This window comes from Pyricularia pennisetigena, chromosome 3 (assembly GCF_004337985.1).
Source record: "Pyricularia pennisetigena strain Br36 chromosome 3, whole genome shotgun sequence".
Taxonomy (NCBI): domain Eukaryota; kingdom Fungi; phylum Ascomycota; class Sordariomycetes; order Magnaporthales; family Pyriculariaceae; genus Pyricularia; species Pyricularia pennisetigena.
Window position 1 is genome coordinate 5,119,637 of NC_043742.1, and position 21,923 is coordinate 5,141,559.

Sequence of the window (21,923 nt, forward strand, 5' to 3'; positions counted from 1 at the left end):
TTTTTTTAACCAGCTGACCAGCTTCCGTATACTGTTGCAACCACAGTCAATATCGAGCTGTATCTCTTCCCTGGCCTCAAGCGTCACATCGAGGTCGCCCGCTTTTATGCCCAAAACGCCGTCACCCCACGCGACCTCCTTTGTTCCATCCAGTTTCTCTATATCAGCGCTGTTCATCTCTAGACTCAGATAACCTTGGTGCCTGCCATGTATCACAACCACTCGCATGGCTGGCTCTGAGAGTAGCGTCAGCGGAGGAAAGATATCTATAAATATTAGATTTTACGGCGGTTTTGGATAGTGACAAACTGCACCTGCAATGTCCATAACGTGGGACGCGTTGGCCAGGCTTACAAACATGTTTTGAGCGTTGGCAGTCCCTTGCAGGATCGTAAATTTTATTAATTTTGTTTGTCTGATAATCTGGCTTCCAGGTTCGGATGTAGGGCCACACTGCTTGCTTCCCACCCTCACTGAAGAAGCCAAAATCACTCGATAATTTTTGCATCAGCCTTTGCTGGCCTTTCACCAAAAATTGTGCTTCCTATGCGGACCTCATGGCTCCCCATAGAGATGGCGCCCTCAAAATCGTCACTCATGCCCATGCTCAGCTCCAGCTCTCCCTCCAAGGCCAGCTCCTTGGCCACCAAGTCGCGCTGCTCCCTCAGGCATACGAAATCCTCATTCTCCGTCTCGGGCGTGGTGGCACGGGACCTCGCGATGGCGCCGATGGTCATGAGCCCCAGCAGGCGGAGGTTGGGGCACTCGTCCGAGGCGACGGCGCGGCACAGGGCGACCGTCTCCTCGCCCGGCGCGCAGCCCGACTTGGACTCCTCGCCAGACGTGTTGACCTGGACGTGGATGTTGAGGGGCGGCTCCCCGGCCTGACCGCGGGCGCGGTCGAGAAGCTGGGCCTTCTTCAGCGTGTCGACGCTCGACACGCACCACAGGTTCGGGATCTTGGCGATGCTCTTGCAGTGCGTCGACTGTAGGCCGCCGATGAAGTGCCACTGGATGGACCGCGGGAGCACCTGGGCCTTTTGCGACAGCTCCTGGGCGTAGTTTTCGCCAAAGTGCGCGTGGCCGACGGGCGCGTTGTGCAGGGCCAGGATGTCATTTGCCGGCTTCAGCTTGGACACGGCCACGAGCCTGACCTGCTCCGGGGGGTTAGGTTTCAATAGTGCGTCCATGTTCGGTTCGGTTTTAAAGTCACTTACAGATCGGCCCTTGGCTGCGGACTGGATGCGCTCGGTGACGGCACGGAGCTGACTGGCCAGGGCCTGTGCCCTCTCTGGGGAGACCTTCATCTCCGTTTCTGTCCCACTCATCACCGTGTCTTGGCTGGAATATGAGTAAAATATATATGAAGTCGGTGCAGGAATGAGGTACTCGAGGTGGCCAACCCAGTAAAGATAAAGTAGAAAGGGAAGGAATCCGATCTAGGTTGTCAATCAATAAGTAACTTGTATGAAATTATGGCAGTTATGTCGTCAAAATTCGACACCTTTTTGATTTTTATATCTGTTTTGTGAATAGTCTGGACTTGGACTGATGACTTCAGTAATCAACTTCTGAACGGTGACACTTTCACAAGGGAAGAAACTGGGTAGCAGAAACCAACGCCATCACCGCGGGGAGGCCCAGCCCAGGGTGCTGAGTTGATTGACCCACCACCAAAGTCTCTAGCATGTGTGTGGGGCTGGTAACTTTAGATTTCACAGCCCTTCTGCTGGCGATCAGATCGAACGTCCGTTGGGTATCCCAAGCAATCGCCGAGCAACGTTCACATTGACCACCTCTCAAATCACTCAGGTGCCTGACGAACATCCATCATAATCCTCACTACCCCAAAGACAATGGCAACTTGGGGCGATCGACGAAACTTACAACAATGCGTATTCTCAACAATCGAGGCACCGTACACANNGGGGGTGGTCTTTCACTTGCGCACATTGATCCAATGCACCAAGACAGTGAAGAAACTCACAAAGACTGATCTGAATTTTTGGCACTCATTGTTCGTTGCTAAAAGCCAGGTACAATGTCATTGTCCTCGTGGTCCCAAAAGCGTTCATCACTCCTCCGAGGTGATGATTGATTGTTTGGCTTTTTTGTAATCGCTTGCTTCGTGCAGTATGGTGTCAACAAAAAGCACTTCTATAAAAAGAGCCATGCTTTGGTTGTCATGATGCAGACTTGATATCCTCCCCAATCCATAGGAACCAGCCACAAGCGCAACAGCAAAACGCATAACAACACAAGCCAAAAAAAAAATATACCCCTGGAGAACATCCACAGACACGCAGACGCGATGCGCCCATTCGCGAACTTCGTCAACTCCGCCCGCGGCAAGAAAGCCGAAAAGGGCAATCCCAGTAATGATGGCACCCCCAAGACGGTGACATACTGGGATGAAGAGCGTAACGAGAAGCGGCCCGAGTGCGTCGAGTGTCAGGAAATCCTCCATAGGGGACCTCCGTGCAGTTGTAACTTGTGTGGCGCTTTTAACCTGGAAGTTTTGTGCGATGACGATGCCAGAATGACGAAGGCAAAGCCCCCCGGCGGAGGCAGTAGCAGCAGCAACAGCAAGAAGGACGACAAGAAGAACACCAACAGCAAGAAGGACGACAAGAAGAACACCAACGCCAGCGGTAGCAGTACTGTGCAGGAGGAGGGCCAGCTGGATAAGGATTGGCAGCATATTATGATTTATCGCCCGGGGAAGGATCTTGTTCCCGAATCCCAGCGGTAAGCTCATAAGAATTCGGAAAGAAGCCTAACATTTAAGACTCTGGAGAAGACAACCAAGTATGGTGTAATCTTTGGGGACTGTGTCCGCCTCAAAAGTTGATTCGGGATACAGCTAGGTAATATCCCTATCACATTCACATATGCATACAAAGTACATCCCAAGGGGATCCGGCTTCGCCCTATGTGCCCGGCCAACCAGATTGGCGTTCACTAAGTTACCGCCTCCCAATCCTCGCTATCGCTTTGTTCCCTGTCTTCCTCCTCTTCTTCGTCGTTGCCGTTACCTCCATCACCATCTTTATGTTTCTTCTTTGCGCATCTAGCTTCTACGGCTGAGGCACTTGCCTGCACTTGATCCGGATCTTCGGCCATATGATCTTCTGGATCCATCTCAATAGAGTCTTCATATTCAACCTCCTTTTTGTAAATCAGTTGCCATCTCATTAGTTCCTCAGCTTCCCTGTTCCCTCTGGCACATGGTTCTCGTTTTTGCAGCTGAAGACTCTCTTTTCCCAACTTGCTCGTGGGCTCCTCTGCTTGCTTCTGCCTCTGCTTACCCCGTTCCTTCAACATCCACCGTCCGCGCGCCAAGGCAACACGCTCAGCAACCCTTTCTAAGGCAGCGGTGCAAGCCTGATACGCAGCTTGAACAGTCTTCACCTCGTGGCGACCCTGCTGGTCACTTGTCTTGCCGGCTACTGACGAAGTCTTCTGGCTTTCGTCACTGGTTTTCTTCTGCTTTGAATTGCCACTTAAATAGCTCAGCGCGACTCCAGCAATCCCATCGCCAAGGTTGTCCAGTATGCTGGGTGCGGCATCTGGTTCTGGTACCGGCAGTGGGTAAACCTGGTCCAGAGCGAGGGGCGCTATGCTGTGCATCCTGGCAAGCTCTGTCGATATTCCCAGCATGGCATCGTGTCGCTGGCCGTCGAAGACCATGGACGGGATCATGTCGTTCAAGTCGACGGAAAGCTTGCGAAGAAGTAGTTCCCGCGCGCCGGGAACAAAGCCATGCCCCGAATCGTACTTGATTGCGTCGACCAATCGACCCAGGCAGCCCGAATATGTGGTCAGCCCATGGCGGGAGGATTTGCCATGGTCGTGAATCAAGACCAGCGAGCCCGGGGCCAGGGAAACGTCTACCGGCACGATTTGCTCCCCGATGCGCTTATACTCCGGCGTGACCAAGTTGGAGCAGAGGTGAAAATTCAACAGAATCATTGTCAAGTCTGTTGCGTTGAGTCGAGACGCCTGTGCCCAGATGTGGATGGTATCACAGGCGCTTTGAATGCTCATAAAATCGTTGAGCGAGGGCTTTGCGTGGTCGCAGAGCTCGATGAACTCAAAGAGGAGCGCCGCGACATAAGCGAAGCTCCTCGAGCTATTTTCGCCAAGACGATCCAGACTGCCCGGCCGTTCGACACCATAATCAACAGAAAGGAGATGCTCAAGTATGTCCCTGAGCTCAGTCGGCTTGAGCCGCCTGGCGAGCGAATGCGCCGATTGCGTAGCTGACCACCCCAGAACCTCGGAAGCGCGTTCTGTAGGACGCTGGCTGGAGGATGTGGCCATCATGATCCTCGAGGCCGACACTCCATACCTTGCCAGGCTTTTTCCGGCACATTCCCTCTCATAAAAGAGGATTGCCAAGGTATGAAAGAGGCGCATGTATCTGATGGGGTCCGTCTCGGCCAGGGTAGCAAAGCCCTCAAGCGGGAGGCTCGCCTCCATACGAACTACGGCCCTGTTCCAGAGCGGCCGTGCCTGCTGCCTGGTGAAGCGCGCAAACTCGGCGGTCTCGGGCCGGCACGCCCGACTTGGTGGTGTTCCCGGAATCACTCTGCCGAGAGTGGCGTACAGCTCCTCCGGCCGGTCAGGTATCGATTGAGCTGTAGGCTCGACATTGTCGGTCGATGCCGTCCTTTGAGCGAATCGAAACATGCTAACGGGGGAAAACTGGAGGCTAGAAAATAATAATAACTAATAAGAATATTCAGACAGAATCGATGGCTTGGGTGATGACCAAGGACGAGATTCTGGGTATTTATACAGTCGAAGGTGTGATAAGCAAGCACTGGGAGATACAGAAAAAGAGGGAAAGAGAAACAGAAGGGAAAGAGGACAGGGCGATGGCGGAAGGAGTAGCTTTAAGTAGGCCATGGTAAGGGCTACTGACCATGCGGATATCACAATTTCACATGCGTGGCTTGAGAGGTTGCCATATCAATCTTTTTTTGATACTGCGAAGCTTTTGAGCACTGTCAGTCTTGCAGCCATTTTGCCATGCGCATGTGCTGCATACACAAAAAGGTACTTGATCTACATATTTCATGTCTGGGGGATGGCATTGATCAGAGCAAGTGGCAAGATCTTCCAGCTCAAGAAGGAGAGCACAGGATTTCTCCAGCCCATTAAAATTTTGGAGTGAAATTCTCCGTGACTGAGCTACAAGACGCATCGTCATGTGGTTTCTACCCAGCTCGATTCTTCATCAGCTTGTTATCTCCTTGCGTGGGCTTCGTGGTTGTCAATATGTCAGCCCGTGCTGCAGAGAGTGAAAGTAAGTCGTTAAAGTCACTAGAAGACAGATGACGGATATATTCTCTGTTTGCCCAGTTTACGAGGCAAAATAGTGAACAGCGAGCAAGCAGGATTTACGGTTACCAGGCATCATCCAGAAAGCATATGCCTCGACTAGTACAGGTCTGGTATAAATCGAGTCCGGTAGTCATGGGGAATCCAATTATGTGCGAGAGACAGTGAGAAGAATGAATCTCTGTAGCTTTGAAAAGCTTAAACCCAAAAAGAATACTGTATCAAAGACGCATATGCCAATTTCTGCATATTTGGCTTGTGGTTAGTTGCTGTTGGTAGCAAACAAAGAGCCCCGTGTTAGTGCTAATGGGGCTTATACGCTGGGCGGGTTTAGGGTAGGTAAGGTGGTTGTGCACGTGCCAGTTCTCGTGTTTGTAAGGCTCAACTCGATGCTACAGTGTGAAAAAGCAGTTAAGGGGATGGTGGGGCGGCCATACCCCTGACACCATGCGCTCGACAGGGAAGGGGACTGGGTCCAGATGGACGTTGTTACGCGTTGGTTGGTTCGAAATATCTTCTACAGTTCCATTGCCTGCCTAGGCTAGAAGGCAACCTGACCTTGCATCCAAACTGGTGCTTGGGTACTGACGGCTGCTTCCCGCGTCTACGGCGGCATTTATTTCTAGCCATTGTGGAAATCAGGCAGTAATACGGGGAAGCCGTAAAATATGCCTCTTCGTTGCACCGCTTAAGTAATTTCTGTGGTGATTTGTCCCCCTTTCGTTGTCTCTGGTCATAAATTTTTGTTCCGCCGCCGTCCTCAACGCTCTTGTCGCCCGCCTACCCGCTGCGCTGCGACTAACCCGTTCCACTGAACAAGAAAATTGCGTGTCTGAATATTTGATCCTTCACCTTATCCGGCACACACCCTCGTATGGGCATCTAGCGAGCAATCACCGAAGCACAATGCCCAAACAACACGTCATCTTCGGGCGGCCAGTCCCGCACATCCCTCCTCGCAGAATCGCATTCTTACTCGCGTGCCTGGGTATTTTCGCCGTCGGCTCCCTGCTATTTACCCTGCCTAGTACCATCGAGACGGGCCCCAACCTTTCCAAGTTCACCGACCTCAGGCCGTCGATACCCAAGAAAATCACCGGCGCCGTGTCATCATGGAAGAACCGCTTGAACCCCTTTAAGCCACCGTCGCACCCCCCGCCTCGCCAAAACAACGACACGCTGGGAGAGTCGTCGTGGTACTCGGACTGGAAGTGGCTCTCTTCCCCCTTCTCATCCACGGTGACCCTCGACGAGAATAGATCGATTCTGCCGCCGATGAAGGTACGGACGCCCATATACTGCTACTACGATACAGTCCTGGCGGAGAAGAAGGACAGGGCGAGGAGGGAAGCCGAGAGCGCGCTACTGCTCAGCTGGAGGAGGGCGTGGTGGGCTCAAGGCTTCAAGCCTATCATCCTCAGCATCGCTGAGGCTATCAACAACCCCAAGTACGCCGAGGTGCAGGGATTGAAGCTGGAGCCAGAACTCAAGACGGATTTGATGAAATGGCTGGCCTGGGAGAACATGGGCGGCGGAGTGCTGTCCCACTACCTTGTATTCCCAATGGCTGCGCGTGAGGATCACTTGCTGGCGTACCTGCGTCGGGGAGAGTTTCCCGCCCTGACACGGTGGAAGGGTATGGACGACGGCCTTTTCGTGGGTCCCAAGAGCCAGGTCGCAGCCGCCATAAAACAGGTCATAGCAAACCCGAAACTTGAAGGCTTGAAGGACTTCATCACTGCCGTGTCCAACACGGCGTCAAAGGATCAAAAGGACCTCTTCACCATCGATGACCTTCCCAAATCTATTGCATTCTACGACGAAAAGGGAATCAGCACCACCTATGGAAGGATTGGCGAAGTCACCGAGGCCAACCACGCCGAATGGCTGTTGAAGCTTGATGCGCTCATCAATGCTCACCTGCAGACTGCGTGGCAAAACGTCTTTCACGACGGCATTGCCGTGGTCAAGCCGTACCCGGAGTACACTACGGCCATGGTGGATCCTGCCGTCAAGCTTGCGGCCCGTCTGTCAACATGCCTGGACAGCCCCATGCCGGCCTCATGCCCACCCAACTGGCCCAAGTGCCGCCCTTGCAAGCCTGGCTCGGTCAAGACGACGACGCCATCCCAGTACGCCAACACGACGGCTCTCTACAGCATCGGCACCGTCCCGCATCCGTACACGCTGCAGACGATGATCAGCCGCAAGGAACGGCTGGATATCCCCTGGCTCGTGCGGCACTCGAAGCGTGACGCCTGGCTGGAAGCAGTGATGCAGGGACTGGTCGATAGGAAGGTCTCGGCCGGTGCGCGTGTGATGCGCTTCAAAGAGGCAGTTGCGGGCGATTATGCAGCGTCGCGCAGCCTGTGGGTTCCTGCCGAGAGGGAAGTACCTGACGACTTGGCGTGGCGGTTCGGGTTCGCCCTTCCCCCGGCCGCCGGCGATGATGCCCAAAAGGCAAAACCCATACCCAAGCCCAAGGCCGAGCCCAAGGCTGAACCCAAGACGGGGACCGAAAAGGGTGGCAAGAAACATGCCCGTGATATGGTCCCCGACCGGACTCTCGACGACGAGCGGCTGATAGAAGAGGAACTCAACCGTGACCTCAACGCCGGCACCGAGGGCACCCCTGCGGCGCAGTTGCGGGAAGACAAGCTTCTGCAGAAGGCCAAGGAGATCAGGTTCAGCAACGACCCCTCAGACGTGAAGGTTCGCGGGGCGGCCGAGGCTTGGAACTTGGCCGACACGGAGGCGTGGCGGTTCGCGCGTGCGTTCCTGGCCCGTTCGCGGGTGGAGCGGATGAAGTGGGAGGAGGAGGAAAGGCAGTACGCCGGCGGCGCCGGGGCTGAGAAGACTAGACAAGACAGCAAAGGCATCGGGAGGTGGCTGAGAAATTAGATGATTCGTGGTTTTTACAAAGTCAAAAGAGATATCAGCTGTATACAAACATGTAGTAATAGTTCGGGCGAAGATTATTGTGTTTGATTTCACGAGAGTAAAGTGGCTACCTTTTTTTTTTCGCTTTCTTGGTTGAGCATGAGTTATCAATGTTTGGTTTGCAGAGACACATACGCATCAGAAATTCACAATTGGGGATTTTATGTAATGGACCGTTTGCACGGCCGACATTTCGGATTGATTCGCGGCTGTCTCGAGACTAGTCATATATAACATATCCCAATAGGAGAAGAAAAAGATACCGATGGTGGGGAGGGGCCTAGTGATGCAAACTTGCACACCATGCCCATCCGCACCGGAATCAAGCCCGGATGGTATCGCCCCCCATCTCACCACTAAGCTCACGGGAGGTGGCGCCACTGAATTTGAATGCAAGACAGGTCAGCTATCGGGCCATCGGGGCCAAGTGAAAATAATAATAAAAAGAAAAAGGGGCATGGCTGCCTGGGACAGCAACTTACCGTCGGGTGGGCCCTCCATTGATACCATTCTGGCAGCCATTGGTTGGCTGCGCGTGTTTACGGCCGCCATCATTGCCATTGGAAGACTGAGCCTGGTAGGACAGCAGAGCAGCCCTGGTGGCGTCGACCACGCGCTCGGCCTGAAATACTGCATCCTGCAGAGCCCGACCAGTCTGGTAAGCTCTCGCCGTCGTCCCGTTACTGTTGCCATTGCCATTGGCGTTGACCTTGGAGGCGGCGGCGGCGGCATCACGCTCCTCGAGCATCTCGCGGATGAACCCGTTGAGCCAGACGCCCTCGAGGTCAGGGGCCGACATCGCCTCGGCGCCCGAGATGGTGCCGCGGCACGAGGCGGCGCCGCACAGGCAGGCAAAGGGCTGGGCCATGTGCCACTCGGTGGACGGGTAGAAGAAGGTCAGCTCCTCTCCGGCCCGTATCCCCTTGGGCCCGACCAGGATGGCCAGGTTGGCCGTGTCGAAGATGAGCGAGGGGTCGCACGAGTGATTGATGTACAGCAGGTCGCTGTTGAGGTTCAGGTGCCGGTCCCGGCCGATCTGCACCGTGGCGTACGTCGGCTCATCGGCCAGGGTGCAGGGCGGGAAGGACATCTTGGCGTAGAGGGCGAAAGGGGGCAGAGTCACGCGGGAGCGGGACATGGAGGTGAACTCGGCCTCATTGATAATGACTTCTTGGATCTCGGGGTGCGACGGCGAAATCCAGTGGGGCTTGAGGGGTGCCATATTTGTTGCTGTCTTGTGGAAGACGGACTAGCAGTAGATGCTATAAGTGAATGATGGTGGCAGGTAGGACTATCGAGGAGTGACAGGCGTACAGAGCTTTCTGTGCGAGATGTTTTCAGGTACCAAGGCAATAATGATATTGATGGTGATGTTGGGAAAACCGCAGACAAGACGCTTGGCAAGACAACAAAAAAGAGTGAGCAAGGAGGGGACGTATATATGGAACTTCTCTTGACAACAAAAGGCTCCGGACCGAATCCCCACTTGACCTCGGCTTTTGGAATTTGCCTTTGCAAGAGTCACTGCACTGCCTGCCCTTCAGGGAACTTGCTCCCGGATTTGATCCATTTATTCCCCATAAACAGAGAAAGTCTCCGCACGCCGTCTGCGCGCTAGACGTTGGGCTACGTGTAGCGAGTAGTTGACGTGCTATGCCCCCATCCATAGCAAGCATGGGTATATGTAGAGAATAGATTTGGTAAGTGTGTAGGTAATGACGGTGACGGTTGACGGCTCTTAGCGGCTCTTCTGACCGAGATTTCCACCGCTTGTGCGGATCCGTTCTTGCTGTGCTTGACATGTGCACTTGATCCCGAAACCTTGCCGGTTGGCAGACACCAGCTGGAGAGACTAGGCCGACCGGCAACCGGGTCTGAACCAAAATCTCATCATCCGGGGCGGCCTGAAAAATGATACGCGTTGAACATATAATGCCACGTAAGGGTGCTGTTGAGCAAAAGCTTCCGTCAGTCCGATCGATTCTGATATACCATTTGCTTCCTGTTTTGGATTGTTACCCCCACACCACCCCGCGCCTACACAAGCCACACAAGCCACGTCAGCCACATCTTAGACTAGCAAGGCTCACCAAACACGACCCCAACCCTGACAAGCAATGGCTACAATCCAAATAAATCTCGACTACACTTCATAATCTCTACAGCACGAGGTCTGCGATGTGCGATGCAGCTCTTGCCTGTCCGGGATCGAAGATCAGGGCCGTACCGCTGGTTTGGCAACGACCCAGTTCCACCGAGTACCAAGTGCGCAGTATTTACTTCTTGTTATGGCAGCAACAGCCAAGCCCTGGGTCTAGACCTGGACCGACCCATGGACAACAACCCTTGCTCCCCTGCAATCAGCAAAATACAACCTGCAGTGGTCGTTGGGCTAGTCTAGCCCCATCCAACCTTATTTGCCTCCCACATCTTTTCTTCACTCGCCAATCTGTGCAACGTCCCGGTCGTATTCATTGTGACCGCCAAGAGGTCCGGAGCTTCTTTTGATCTCTTTGAAAGTGCAGGGCGAGAGGCGCCAGAAGATGCTACAGAGGTTCGCATTGCTTCCTTCCCTTTTTTTTTTCTTCTCCTAAAGGAGCCGGTGAGGGTTTGTGAAAGCAATCGGCGGACGGTACGGATTGGAGCGTGTACATTCCAAAGTCCAGATGCGCCTGCCGCCTTTTCTGAGCTGTCACCCCATGTTGGTGTGGCTTCCTTACCTTAGTTCGGACGGACTAGCCCATGTTATTTGGGTAAGGTAGACAAGCGAGGTACCTGGTCTGCAACACACCCATGTTACCTTATAAGGAAGGGAAGGTACGCAAAAGTAGTCAAATCCCGGTCGCACGCGGCTGATTCTCTTTCCGCGCCTTCTTTTTCTACAGTACTTCTTGCTCTTTGCTTCACAACTCACAACCACTTTGGGGTCTTGTGCTGCTTCCTTCCTGTTTGCCTTTCAACATTGTAACCGCAACACAGACGGGAGGAGTCCTGTTTGCAAGCAAACTTGTGCCTGCCATGCCATTCCTCATAGCTGGTCCGCCTTCCTGACGTCTGAAGGCTCGTTTTCTGAGCTTTTCCCTTCGCCAAGGACGTGTCAAGATTTCACGAGCTATGTCTCACCTCGTCGTGGGCTGAAGGTACACCCAGAATCACATACAGTCGACAACTTGAATCCGTCACGTCAATCAATCTTGTCATCAATCGCTACAAATCTTGTAGGGTGATACCCTCGTTCTCACGGCTGGATCTTTCGTCTTCGGTTCAAAAGACTCCTGTATTGAGCTCCCCAACCACGAAATTGCCAGTCAACTCTGCAAAATCTCGCGATTACGATTCTTCCTGCTCAAAGCCGTACACACGCACACGCACGTTATTCCAAGACTGTTTTTTTTTTTTTTTTTCCAACATGCTTCTCAATCCTATTTTCCTCATCGTCGGCCTGGGCGCGGGCGTCGGCTCGGCCTACCACCTGCTTCGCCTACCAAACTCAATGGGCTACAAGAGGGAGTGGGCAGAACTCTCGCCGTGCAGCAACTTTAATATCAGTCAAGTCATGGTGGGAACCAAGTACTCGGTCAATGGTTACCCGTTGGCAGTCACCTCCACCAACGCCAACGTCACTCTCACGGTCAGGGTCCGGCTTCTCAACAATTCTGCCGAAGAAAAGTTCCAGCAGATCTTGCCACCACTGGTCATGTCCATGTATGGCACTCTATGCATTCCGTCAGTCCCCGTCGACAAGAAGTGGGCTGGCCAGCTTGCCCAGTACCAAGTCATCTCGGACCATGCCTCCATGAGGACCTACCAGGTGTGTTGGTCCTTAACTCTTCGAAAATCATCGATCTCAGTTGATGGAAAAGTAGGTTTTGATGCTGACTCTGTTTGCCAAAATTTGCAGTGCTCTCTCGTCCAGTTTGTGGATACACCCGCCGTGGACGCTTCGTCTTTTGACGTCTGTAAGAACACTACTGGCGTTAATGGTACATTCCAGGAATGGGGGAGCGAGATTCTCACCACACCTACACCGTCCTCCGCTCTGCCAGCTCCGACCGAGGTCGAGCCGGAGAGTGCGGCTCAGGACAATATGGCCAAACTGAGCCCCTGGATGATGGTCGGCGTGCCGGCCATTACTGGTCTTCTTCCGATTCTTTTTACTGTTTTCTAAGGATGTCTTGGAACCCTTTACAACCTGGCCTCCCTGCTCCTCGGTGGCTGATCTCATTTAGCACAGAGAGGATACGAGATGGGGGGTGGGTATGTGTAAGATGGTACAACTGGGGCCTCACTAGAACTAGTCAAGATGAAGCGTGGCGTTTGCTGGGATCTTATTATTTCTTTTATGGTGTCGATCGCTGGTTGGCACAGGATGAAAAGTTGATTTTTGGGAGGATATGTGCTGCTTTTTGTTAATGAAGATATCCCGCCAATCTTTTTGGTATGCATTGTTCATAGGTAATAGAAACAATACAAATAATCAAGGGAGCGTTCGTCTTCTTCAACTGCAGTGGTTTCAGGTCTTGACCGTCAGTAGTATCGATGGGTGTCTCCCTACACATGCCTGCATTTCTGTCAACCCCTCGGGTTTCTCTGATCCATTCATGGCGTGACCCAGGACAATCTCAGTCTTCAGTAAGCAAACCAATCCGCCATTGGCACTGGGCTTGATTCAAATGGGTACTGGAATCCATTTCTAAAACTTTTCCCGACTAACAGGAAGCTTAACCGGGCTACGTTGTCGCCGTTGCTGAGGAGGAGGAAGTTGAATGCAAGAGCAAACTTGATTCGGATTCGAAGCGTCTTTTAAGGACACATAAAACGTCGCAGTCAAACTCGGGGCCGAGGACCTGGTCGTCAACCAAGAGTTGCCATTCGTCCTCCGCTTGACATTTGAGACCACATCTTGTTTACGCTGGGAACACAATATGCTTCCATCGAAGGGGATGGAGCTTTGGTTGCACTTGGCCATGTAGTCCCAGGTTGAGGCAGCTGCCGATACAAGTTCGCTTCTTCACTATGCCTGCGATTTACCCGACGCTCGGAAAAGCCTCGTCACCCGCAGCAGTCCCTAGAATGGGTTCTGCCATGGCCCGAGATTGTTTTGTGGTGCCAGGCCGGTATAGCACTGAATCCAACTTAATTCCACTGGGGATGTGGAGTAAGGCTCCGCTCAACCGCCAACGGTTACCATAGATACTCTCACATTGGCAGATAATGTATTAACCCATCAGGTCTTCTAAGATGCTCTCTATCTCCTCTTTTCGGAAAGGTAAGCATAAAAGCTCAGTTCCTAGCGCATCTTTCCGGCTGGTGATGATTTGGTGATCATGGAATCTGCGTTTTGATGGTGTGTCAGTCATTGGACAAGAAGGCATGTCACTTTAGGCGGATTCCAAAAAAAAAAAAAAAAAAAAAAAAAAAAGGTAAACTTACTCTTTGAGCAGCGTCCTGAAAGCCATCTCCGAACTGCAAATGAATTCCTCAACCGCCTTGTTATACATCATCCTGTACTCGACCCCTGGGCCATCCGCACCCGAAAGGTCTCCTATTCCCATGCCGCTGCCCTCGTCCATGGCCACGAGGACTTCAGTGACAAGCAGACGGAAGAGGTTCTTGGCGTTCTCCGGCAGACTACGCAGCACGAATATGACGCCGTCCTTGCCGCCGACGCGCCGGTCCTTGCGGCCCAGCAGCTCGTGGACCTCGTCGACAACATCAAGCTCCGCGGCACCAAAGGGTGCAAAAGTCGTGCAGTCGTGCATGGCAAAATTGAACTGGGACCTCTGGCCCGCGTCCCACAGCAAAGAGAAATCGGGCGTGTCAGCGGAGCAAACGAGGCGGACCTGTTTGTGTGAGGCGAGCTGTGCGAGGATAGCCTGTGTCGTGTTGCTGGAACCGCCCTTGCGCATCCCTGGCGCATCGATAGAGTTTACTATTATCGTGAGAACGGCCTCGGGGTGCTCAGCAAGCAGCGCTGTGAGCCCTTGAGCCATGTTCACGGGGAGGGTTGCTGGGAGTCTAAATGACGGGTCGACAGCGCGTGCCATCGTGCTCAGGGCCTCCTTGATGCCGCCCGACGTGCGCACATAGCCGTTGACCACTACTATCTTGTTGTGGCCTCGCTGGTATAGCTCTGTCGCGAACCTCTGGAGGAGGGCGCGTTTAGAGCCGTAGCCATACAGGCAGACGCTGAAACCTTGGGATAACTCGAACGCCCATTGTCGGAAGGAGTCGGCATGCATGTTCTGTAAGAATGTGACATCACTAGCGTGCGGATCCTTGTAGTCCCGTAACAAGTTGAAGTACTCCTCGTGCGTGAGTAGCTCCAGGTTCAGTCTGTTCCCTGAGGTTTTAAGAGAGCCAGGCTTGTTTTGGAAGAAGTAACGCTCATACGGGGGAAGATCTCGTGGAGGTGTGGGAGATCTCTTCCTTGCTGGTCCGTTTTTCCCGCTTCCTTTTGGCCGACCGGGTCTCCTCCTTGTCGGGGTAGGGGCCACCTCCGACTGCTCCCCCGTTTCCAAATCTTCTGGAGGAGCCTCGACTTCCACGGTTGGTATCTGCTGGCCTCCATCTTTGTCGTCCTCGTCCTCGCTTGACTGGTAAATCTCCCTCGCCAGAACGTCGTCGCCGGCTTCGTCGTCACTCATCATGCCCGAGACCACACGCTCAATCATCGTCCTTACGCTTTTCTTTCGCGCTGACCGATCGGCGAGGTTCCGCCTGCGCGGCGTATCTATCCCGTTCGGTCCATTGGCCTTGACTGGGGTTGCCCATTTCCTGCCGCTCTGTGATTTGGACGGCGTGGTGTGAATCCCGTTCAAGGGCGGCTTGGGCAGATTCTTGCTGCCCTTCGGCCTGCCTGGTTTCCTCTTGGTGAGTGTCTGGGCCGGTTCTTCCTGTGCATTGCCGATGAGATCGTCGGCGTTCCTTTTGACGGGTTGTCTATCCTCCTCTGTGGCCTTGGGTTCGACCAATGCTCTGGGTGCAGGCTCTGGCCGTGTTTTTGTTTCTTGTGGGGAGTCTCGATATCGAGTGGGTTTCCGTCTTTTTCGTGGTGTCAGGTCCTTTTCGGCCTCTGGTTCATCTTGGGCATGTCCTCTTTTCCTGGCGCTCGTCTGTTCTTCTGAGGGTGATGTCGGCAACTCCCCGAGTGAGTTTGTGGTTCGCATGTCTTTTTGCGTGTCGGAGGCTTAATTAAAATGTGTAAGGTCGATCTGACGTGGGCTTGTTGTCACTGGCAGCTTTGCTTTCAATTGATGTGGATGAGGGCAAAAGATAGAAGATAGGCGGGTATAATATTCTGTTGTCTGTGAAGTGTTAACCATGATGCAAGCATGCAGCTGGACGCGTCTTGAACACGCGCTCGCACAGACCCGAGGCGCCCCGTTGCAAGGGTTCAGGGATCGCAACAGCCGTCATCTCTAGGCATCCCAAGTACCTGCAAGGTACCACGCACCAGTAAGAAAACACCAACAGGGTACTGAATGACGGGTGACATCAATTTCAGGCACTAATTCTATAGGCGATTGTCATTCCCCAACTACACCACACTACCAGGACGCTCTCTTTGCCCAGTTCAATCATCTGAAACCATAGATTCTTAATAAGTCAGCGGGACTGAACGTAGCATTCAAAGAAAAAAAAAATTCCCTCGCGGCAATCATGAATCTCAACCTTTCAGCATCGCTAAACATTTTCAAACTGGTTGCAAATCCTGCACTGTGCCTGCCTCACACAACAGTTAATACCTTCAATGACTTGCCATTGCCTCTAGGCAAAGCATTCAAAGGCGGCAAAGATGGGGCCGAGGTTGACATAAAGGCTGTTGTTCTGGATAAGGATGACTGCTTTGCATACCCAGAAACAAACGTCATACACGAGCCTTACAAGGTAAACATCATGTCGGCATTTTCTTTCCTCTTTTTTATTTTTTATTTTTTTTTATTTACTATTTTTTTGTTCTTCCTCCGAAAAACCCCCCCTTCGCCTCAGCCTCTCCACTGTAGAGTCAACCTAACCGTAGATGCAACCAGGACCGATTCGCAGCCCTCAAGGCAGCATATCCTGGCCGCCGGCTTCTCATCGTCTCCAACACAGCGGGCGCGCTGAGCCATGACCCAAAGAGGAAGCTAGCCCAGGAGCTCGAGGAAACTACCGGGGTCGTGGTTCTCTCGCACAAGACCAAGAAGCCCGGCTGCGGCAGCGAGATCATGGAGTACTTCCGCGCCCATCCGGATACGGGCGTTACCTCACCCGCCCAGATCGCCGTTGTCGGCGATCGCCTCTCGACCGACATGATGCTGGCCAACATGATGGGCAGCTGGGGTGTATGGGTCAAGGATGGGGTGGCACCTATGCAGAAGAAGAGCATTGTAAGTTTTCTCTCTCTCACTCACACACACACACACAGTCTCCGTCCGTTGAAGCTTTGGCGCCTAATTGATCATCTTTAGTTTTCCCGGCTCGAGCATCGCTTGATGCCATTTCTTCTCAAAAGGGGTTACTCGGCCCCACAACCACAAAGTCCTTTCGAATGAGGTAGGCTTAGCCAGGGACGAGATACATCTAGACTAGGTATTGTTTAATGCAACTATAGACTTCGCTATTCTCCATCATGCTGCTGGCTATGTTGCAAGTATAGTACTGTGCTTGTGCCTTAGGCCTCGAAAAACCAAGAGGGTATTTTTTCTACACACGCCCCTCGTGCGCTTGATTATCATTCAGATCATCCGGACACTCGTGGCTTTTTGTATGTAGGTAATCTCACGCAGCATTATCCAGTTGGGCTTCCTGAGCAATTTGCCCCATTGGCGTTGACTATGAGCACGTATGAGAGCTGGTAATTTCCACGGTAGGTCATGACAATAAGAAAGGTTCTATTCAGCTAGACGAGACTCAATCAACGAAGTGGTTGAGACACATCAATGAGCTTGAGTGTCTTCAAGCCTGGCATAGTTGTAATGACAGCATTTCGCCATGACTTGGACGGAAGGGACAGTCGGATAGAATATCACAGTCCTGCATTAGGAATTCCCGCTTAGACCTAGCCCCCAATTATAGAGAGTAAGGCTCGACTGCTTGAAATGGAGTAGAACAAGTGCGTCACTCGCCCAGTATTACATGGTGAAAGGAACAGCATCTGAAGCACCAGTACCAAGGCGTTTCGTTCATAAGCAATTCAGCCTGGTCTGAACCTGCTCTGTACGTTAATCACGCTCATCGGTCTATTCTCAGTCTCGAATGAAGCGTGCGCGTGACTGAAGGGCACTTATCTCAGCAGACCAACAACGCACAAATCCATCCACTTAACCGAACTTATTTTGGTGTAGAGTCTTTACTCATTTCATTTTGACCTTGGATCTTCTTACAACCAGCTCTTTGCTCTGAATAGCCGGAATCCCGACTGCACTCGTCTCCATCCATATTCAGCGTTTGTGTGTGGCGCCAACCCCCAGACTCATACAAAGGTTCTGCCTCTTACGATTTCTTGCCAACAAAGCGCTGCTCTTGACTTTGTTTTCAGAATCGATTTGACAAGAAGGCTAGGGAAACAAACAAGAAAAGAAAAAAAAATGGTTGGAGCTCAGTGGTCGTTGGAGGAAGAGCGATGCTTCTGGCAGCGCGTCATCCCCATCTCGCCATCCCGAGCCGGCATCGACGTCTCCACACGCGACGAGAACAAATGGAAGGAGCTTGTCCCTCTGATGGAGAGTTGGATGGGAAAAGAGGCTCGGAGGAAGTATACTGCTCAAATGCTTTGTGAGTTTGTCCAGAAATGCTTACCAAAGGCCAAGTTTTTGCATTGCTGACCTTTCTCGGGCTTTGTTTGCAACATCTACACTGCATCTGCAGATGAACACTGGTACCAGAATTACCAGCGCAGTTACTCTCCAAATGCCTACCAGTTTGTCCGCACATATCTCCTCAGCATTGGCGGTACGTAACAGAGAAGAATGTCACGAGCAAGAAAACCACGCCAGCTGGGATTCGCTATATTGGTAAAAACAACATGGCAAACTAGATGCTAGTACTGACACAAGGACTCGCAGAGGACCCCGAAGCACCCCGTCCAAGCAGGCCCGGCAGCTCCAGCAGACGTGGTGGCGTCAGGAAGATAGTTAGAGGGACCAGCAGCCGCGGCAACAGAAGCAGTCTTCAGTCTCTTAGGGAAAGCCGCAGTGGCAGTGGTCGATCCACCATGAGCTCGTCGTCGCCACGCAACGGTGTCAACGATGTCAACACCAGGCGTTCCGAGACCGAATCTCTAGATGCTGCTCCGTCGACAGCTATCAACCACCAAACATACCACACATATCCCACAACTGGTCTGTCCCACCGACAGTTGCCGTTTGCAATCATGGACACGGAGCAATCCGGCCATGGCTTCGCAGCCATGCCAACACCGGGACCACAGTCCTTTTACAACGCTGCCCCACACTCCACAGACAGCGACATTCGAGAGGCGGCGCTCCGTCTCACAGAGCTAGCGGCCTCGCGCCAGATAATCAGGCCGAGAGCGGACGGTAGCGAGCATAGCGGCAGTTACTTTGGCAGTGTGGCCAGTGGCGGTAGCGGTAGCGGTGACGGCGAATACGGGCATACAGCGAACGTCCACGGCCATTACCGGCAGTTACACGAGGCTGCGAACGGATACGGAGCGGCTCCTGCTCTGTACCATGCTCATGGTGAGCACTTTGCATACCCCAGCTCCGTGCCTGTGGTGGGCGTATATAATTCCGCACATCAGGGAATGGCTCCTGGAATCATGGGACGAGGCCCGGTTCATGGCGGCCCGTACCAGCTCCCTCCGCCTCTACCGCCGCGGCCACTCGCACATTGTGAACAATACTCTACGATTCAAGGGGTCTTTTCCCGCGGGGGCTTCGATCCCAGGCCGACCGAGGGGCCGCCAAACTCTGGACAAATGCTGCATGGACAGTCGGTGCAGAACGAGAACGTCCAGGAAATGTCCATAAAAGACTGTACCGGTAGCGATGATTCAGGACAACGTTGAGGCAGCCGGGAGACAAAGCCGTGCGTGGATTGATTTGTGAGATGCCTTGGGGTCACTTGATTCATGGAAGGATGAAAAAGACAGTAGTACGCCTTGCAATTTGTATTATTATTATTGTTGTTTGCTTAAGCAGCTCAGATGATTTTTTATTACAGAAATTGCATTGCCAGAACTTTCCTTGTAAACGAGGAGCCCAAGAAAACATTGCTTCTCCACTACTGCAGGCACCGTTAGTCATCAGAAGCGACCAATTGACGGCTTCTCCATCTCAATCTTACTTACATGTGCTCTCTTGCACCTACCCTGTTGTTGAGGCAGCTGCCTAGGTACCTTCCCTAGCTACGAGCCTAGGTAACAAAAGCTAGATTCATCAGCAGCGCAAAACATCACATCTGACCATCCAGGAGGGGGAAAAAAATCAAAAAAAATCAATGAATCACCTCGAGGTCCCCGTCTTCTCGCCCTCGTCGGCCCGCCAGGTCGCGGCTCTAGGTGCCCACCGGATCGAGCTCAACGCGGCCGGGTCCTACGGCGAAGGTGGCCTCACGCCGTCGCTGGTCGAGCTCTCAGACCTGCTGTTATCGACGACCGCCGCCGCCACTACCACCAGCCACACCCACAGCCACCAGCGTCTGCCAGTCCGCGTTATGATCCGGCCGCGGGGACCCCCACCTGCTCCATCTGCCGACTTCATCTACACGGCCCAGGAGCTGGAGGCCGGGATGCGGGATGCCATCGTCGCCTTCAAGGAATCCAACCTGCTGGACGCCGAGCTGGGAGACGGTTTCGTCTTTGGCGTCCTGAAGCAGCAGTCATCAGCAGACGAGCTTGGTGGCGACGACGACGCGGGCCGTAGTCTCGTCGCCATCGACGTGGACCGCAACCGGGAGCTCGTGCGACTCGCCCAGCCCTTCACCTGCGTGCTCCACCGCGCCTTTGATGACGTCGTGGGCTCCACCGACAGGGAAGAGGCGGCGCTGGCGCGGGCGCTCAACGACGTCGTCGCCTGCGGCTTCGGCGGCATCCTCACGTCTGGTGGGCCGGGTAACGCGCCTAACAACGTCGAGACGCTGCGATGCATCGTCCGCCTGGCAAGCGCTAGGAACATCGAGATCATCGCCGGCGGCGGCGTCCGCGCTCGGAACGCCCAGGGGGTCATCCGGGATGCGCTCAGGGCACAGGGCTCGAGTGATTGCGGCGACGGGGTGGTGCGGTGGCTGCATTCTTCGTGTCTGGCTTCGAGCGCAGTAAGAGGCGGCGGTGATCGAGAGATTGACAAGTCCGAGGTGACGAGCCTGTTGCAAGTGCTGAGACACGGCTGAGGCCATGCATATACATGCCTGCCTTCTAAATACACACCACCTCTCTCGCTATACCCATTGCCGGCATGTGTCGATATCTCTCAGCAGCAGCAGCAGCAGCAGCAGCAACTCGTCTGCATCCCTATTGCCTACCTTGCATTTCCATCCTCTCGGTTTGATTCGCTCAGGCGTATCTCTTTTTTTTTTCACCAGATGGTGCTTGAGCCCCTTCTAAATGATCCCAATCGTGCCAAGCGATGGCTGAAAACACCAACACCGCATGTTTCGAGATGCGCCACGCCCACAGATCCATAGCCCGCACTCGCCCCGGCCCGACCGCCCCGCCCCAGCGAACTGATCACTCCAAGACGGGACGCTAAATTACAGTCTATGCTCATTCTGGGTCTTCGAACATCAACCCCCATCGGTGTGGACGTAAGGAAAAAGCCTTGGTTGAGGAGGTTTGTAGGGTGCGAGACTAGTGACTGCAGCATGGATGTCAACGAAAAGAAAACATGGGTGAGAAATCGCCCGGGCCGTTTGTCATTATGGCTGGGCGCGGTTGGACATTGCGGCAAGAACCGAAACGGGGTGGTCCGTTGGCCATTGACGTGGGTGCAACACGAGGCTTGCAAATGTATACAAACGGCTCCGCAACCCCTACCCATTACCAGGCGAGTAACAGATACGTGAAACATGGCGTCCAGTTTGGGACCGGCGACATAATGCCGCACCTGCTACGATATCCCTCTCTCGGCGTCGTAATGTCATCCATCTGCAAGATGTGGCAAGCATAAGGTATGACATGCTTAGCCGCGATAATGTCTCTTTTTTTTTTTTTTTTTTTTTTGTTCTCTTTTGCCACAGAGCCAAGCGAAACATGGCATGTCGACAGTGCATAGCCGTGGCCAAAGGGCGCGTCCCATTGTCTCGCGGGCGGCCAAGAACCCAAGAATCCCCCTGGAATGCTTGATCCAAACTTAAGGAATCACCGAGACGTCATCCAGTAATCCCTTCCAGCCCATCGTGCTATAGTGACGTTCACCTACCAGTGGCGAGCAAACCAAAAGATATTTGCAAGACTGCCTGTTGTGGAGTGACGACTAGCCATCTAGGTTAGTTGCTATTGGCCTTCCTGTCTGTTATAGCTGCCCACGGGTAAGGAGAACCCCCCACTTTGATGTCCAAGGCATCATCACAGATCAAGCAGAGATTCTAAACTTAGTCTGACAGGTGTCACCTGTTACATTACTTATATTTGGGTATCAAAAGCGCACTATAGAGCACAAATACAAAGTAATGGGCAAGGTCAAGGCTGGCCC

The 21,923-nt window shown here is 53.2% G+C and overlaps 11 protein-coding genes across 11 annotated transcripts; 7 read left to right on the forward strand and 4 right to left on the reverse strand.

Moving 5' to 3' along the window:
• Positions 1-488: 488 nt before the first annotated feature.
• Positions 489-1,328, reverse strand: PpBr36_03162 (uncharacterized protein; the record flags this gene model as incomplete). The annotated part of the gene is made up of 2 exons (XM_029890338.1): positions 489-1,154; positions 1,218-1,328. The coding sequence occupies 2 exons, from the start codon at positions 1,326-1,328 to the stop codon at positions 489-491; spliced, it is 777 nt and encodes a 258-aa protein (XP_029753530.1).
• Positions 1,329-2,311: 983 nt separating this feature from the next.
• Positions 2,312-2,752, forward strand: PpBr36_03163 (uncharacterized protein; the record flags this gene model as incomplete). Its single annotated transcript, XM_029890339.1, has 1 exon — positions 2,312-2,752. The coding sequence occupies one exon, from the start codon at positions 2,312-2,314 to the stop codon at positions 2,750-2,752; it is 441 nt and encodes a 146-aa protein (XP_029753556.1).
• A 209-nt stretch (positions 2,753-2,961) lies between these two features.
• Positions 2,962-4,692, reverse strand: PpBr36_03164 (uncharacterized protein; the record flags this gene model as incomplete). The annotated part of the gene is made up of 1 exon (XM_029890340.1): positions 2,962-4,692. The coding sequence occupies one exon, from the start codon at positions 4,690-4,692 to the stop codon at positions 2,962-2,964; it is 1,731 nt and encodes a 576-aa protein (XP_029753532.1).
• Positions 4,693-6,252: 1,560 nt separating this feature from the next.
• Positions 6,253-8,247, forward strand: PpBr36_03165 (uncharacterized protein; the record flags this gene model as incomplete). Its single annotated transcript, XM_029890341.1, has 1 exon — positions 6,253-8,247. One exon carries the CDS (start codon positions 6,253-6,255, stop codon positions 8,245-8,247), a length of 1,995 nt encoding a protein of 664 aa, XP_029753533.1.
• A 361-nt stretch (positions 8,248-8,608) lies between these two features.
• Positions 8,609-9,508, reverse strand: PpBr36_03166 (uncharacterized protein; the record flags this gene model as incomplete). Its single annotated transcript, XM_029890342.1, has 2 exons — positions 8,609-8,666; positions 8,769-9,508. 2 exons carry the CDS (start codon positions 9,506-9,508, stop codon positions 8,609-8,611), a joined length of 798 nt encoding a protein of 265 aa, XP_029753534.1.
• Positions 8,744-9,539, forward strand: PpBr36_03167 (uncharacterized protein; the record flags this gene model as incomplete). The annotated part of the gene is given in 2 exon segments (XM_029890343.1): positions 8,744-9,469; positions 9,489-9,539. 2 exon segments carry the CDS (start codon positions 8,744-8,746, stop codon positions 9,537-9,539), a joined length of 777 nt encoding a protein of 258 aa, XP_029753535.1.
• Positions 9,540-11,695: 2,156 nt separating this feature from the next.
• PpBr36_03168 (uncharacterized protein) lies at positions 11,696-12,454 on the forward strand (the record flags this gene model as incomplete). Its single annotated transcript, XM_029890344.1, has 2 exons — positions 11,696-12,097; positions 12,188-12,454. The coding sequence occupies 2 exons, from the start codon at positions 11,696-11,698 to the stop codon at positions 12,452-12,454; spliced, it is 669 nt and encodes a 222-aa protein (XP_029753536.1).
• A 1,051-nt stretch (positions 12,455-13,505) lies between these two features.
• PpBr36_03169 (uncharacterized protein) lies at positions 13,506-15,455 on the reverse strand (the record flags this gene model as incomplete). Its single annotated transcript, XM_029890345.1, has 2 exons — positions 13,506-13,620; positions 13,720-15,455. 2 exons carry the CDS (start codon positions 15,453-15,455, stop codon positions 13,506-13,508), a joined length of 1,851 nt encoding a protein of 616 aa, XP_029753537.1.
• Positions 15,456-15,948: 493 nt separating this feature from the next.
• PpBr36_03170 (uncharacterized protein) lies at positions 15,949-16,823 on the forward strand (the record flags this gene model as incomplete). Its single annotated transcript, XM_029890346.1, has 3 exons — positions 15,949-16,176; positions 16,320-16,658; positions 16,740-16,823. The coding sequence occupies 3 exons, from the start codon at positions 15,949-15,951 to the stop codon at positions 16,821-16,823; spliced, it is 651 nt and encodes a 216-aa protein (XP_029754458.1).
• Positions 16,824-17,858: 1,035 nt separating this feature from the next.
• PpBr36_03171 (uncharacterized protein) lies at positions 17,859-19,300 on the forward strand (the record flags this gene model as incomplete). The annotated part of the gene is made up of 3 exons (XM_029890347.1): positions 17,859-18,045; positions 18,139-18,222; positions 18,327-19,300. The coding sequence occupies 3 exons, from the start codon at positions 17,859-17,861 to the stop codon at positions 19,298-19,300; spliced, it is 1,245 nt and encodes a 414-aa protein (XP_029754457.1).
• Positions 19,301-19,731: 431 nt separating this feature from the next.
• Positions 19,732-20,622, forward strand: PpBr36_03172 (uncharacterized protein; the record flags this gene model as incomplete). Its single annotated transcript, XM_029890348.1, has 1 exon — positions 19,732-20,622. The coding sequence occupies one exon, from the start codon at positions 19,732-19,734 to the stop codon at positions 20,620-20,622; it is 891 nt and encodes a 296-aa protein (XP_029754456.1).
• Between the last annotated feature and the right edge of the window lie 1,301 nt (positions 20,623-21,923).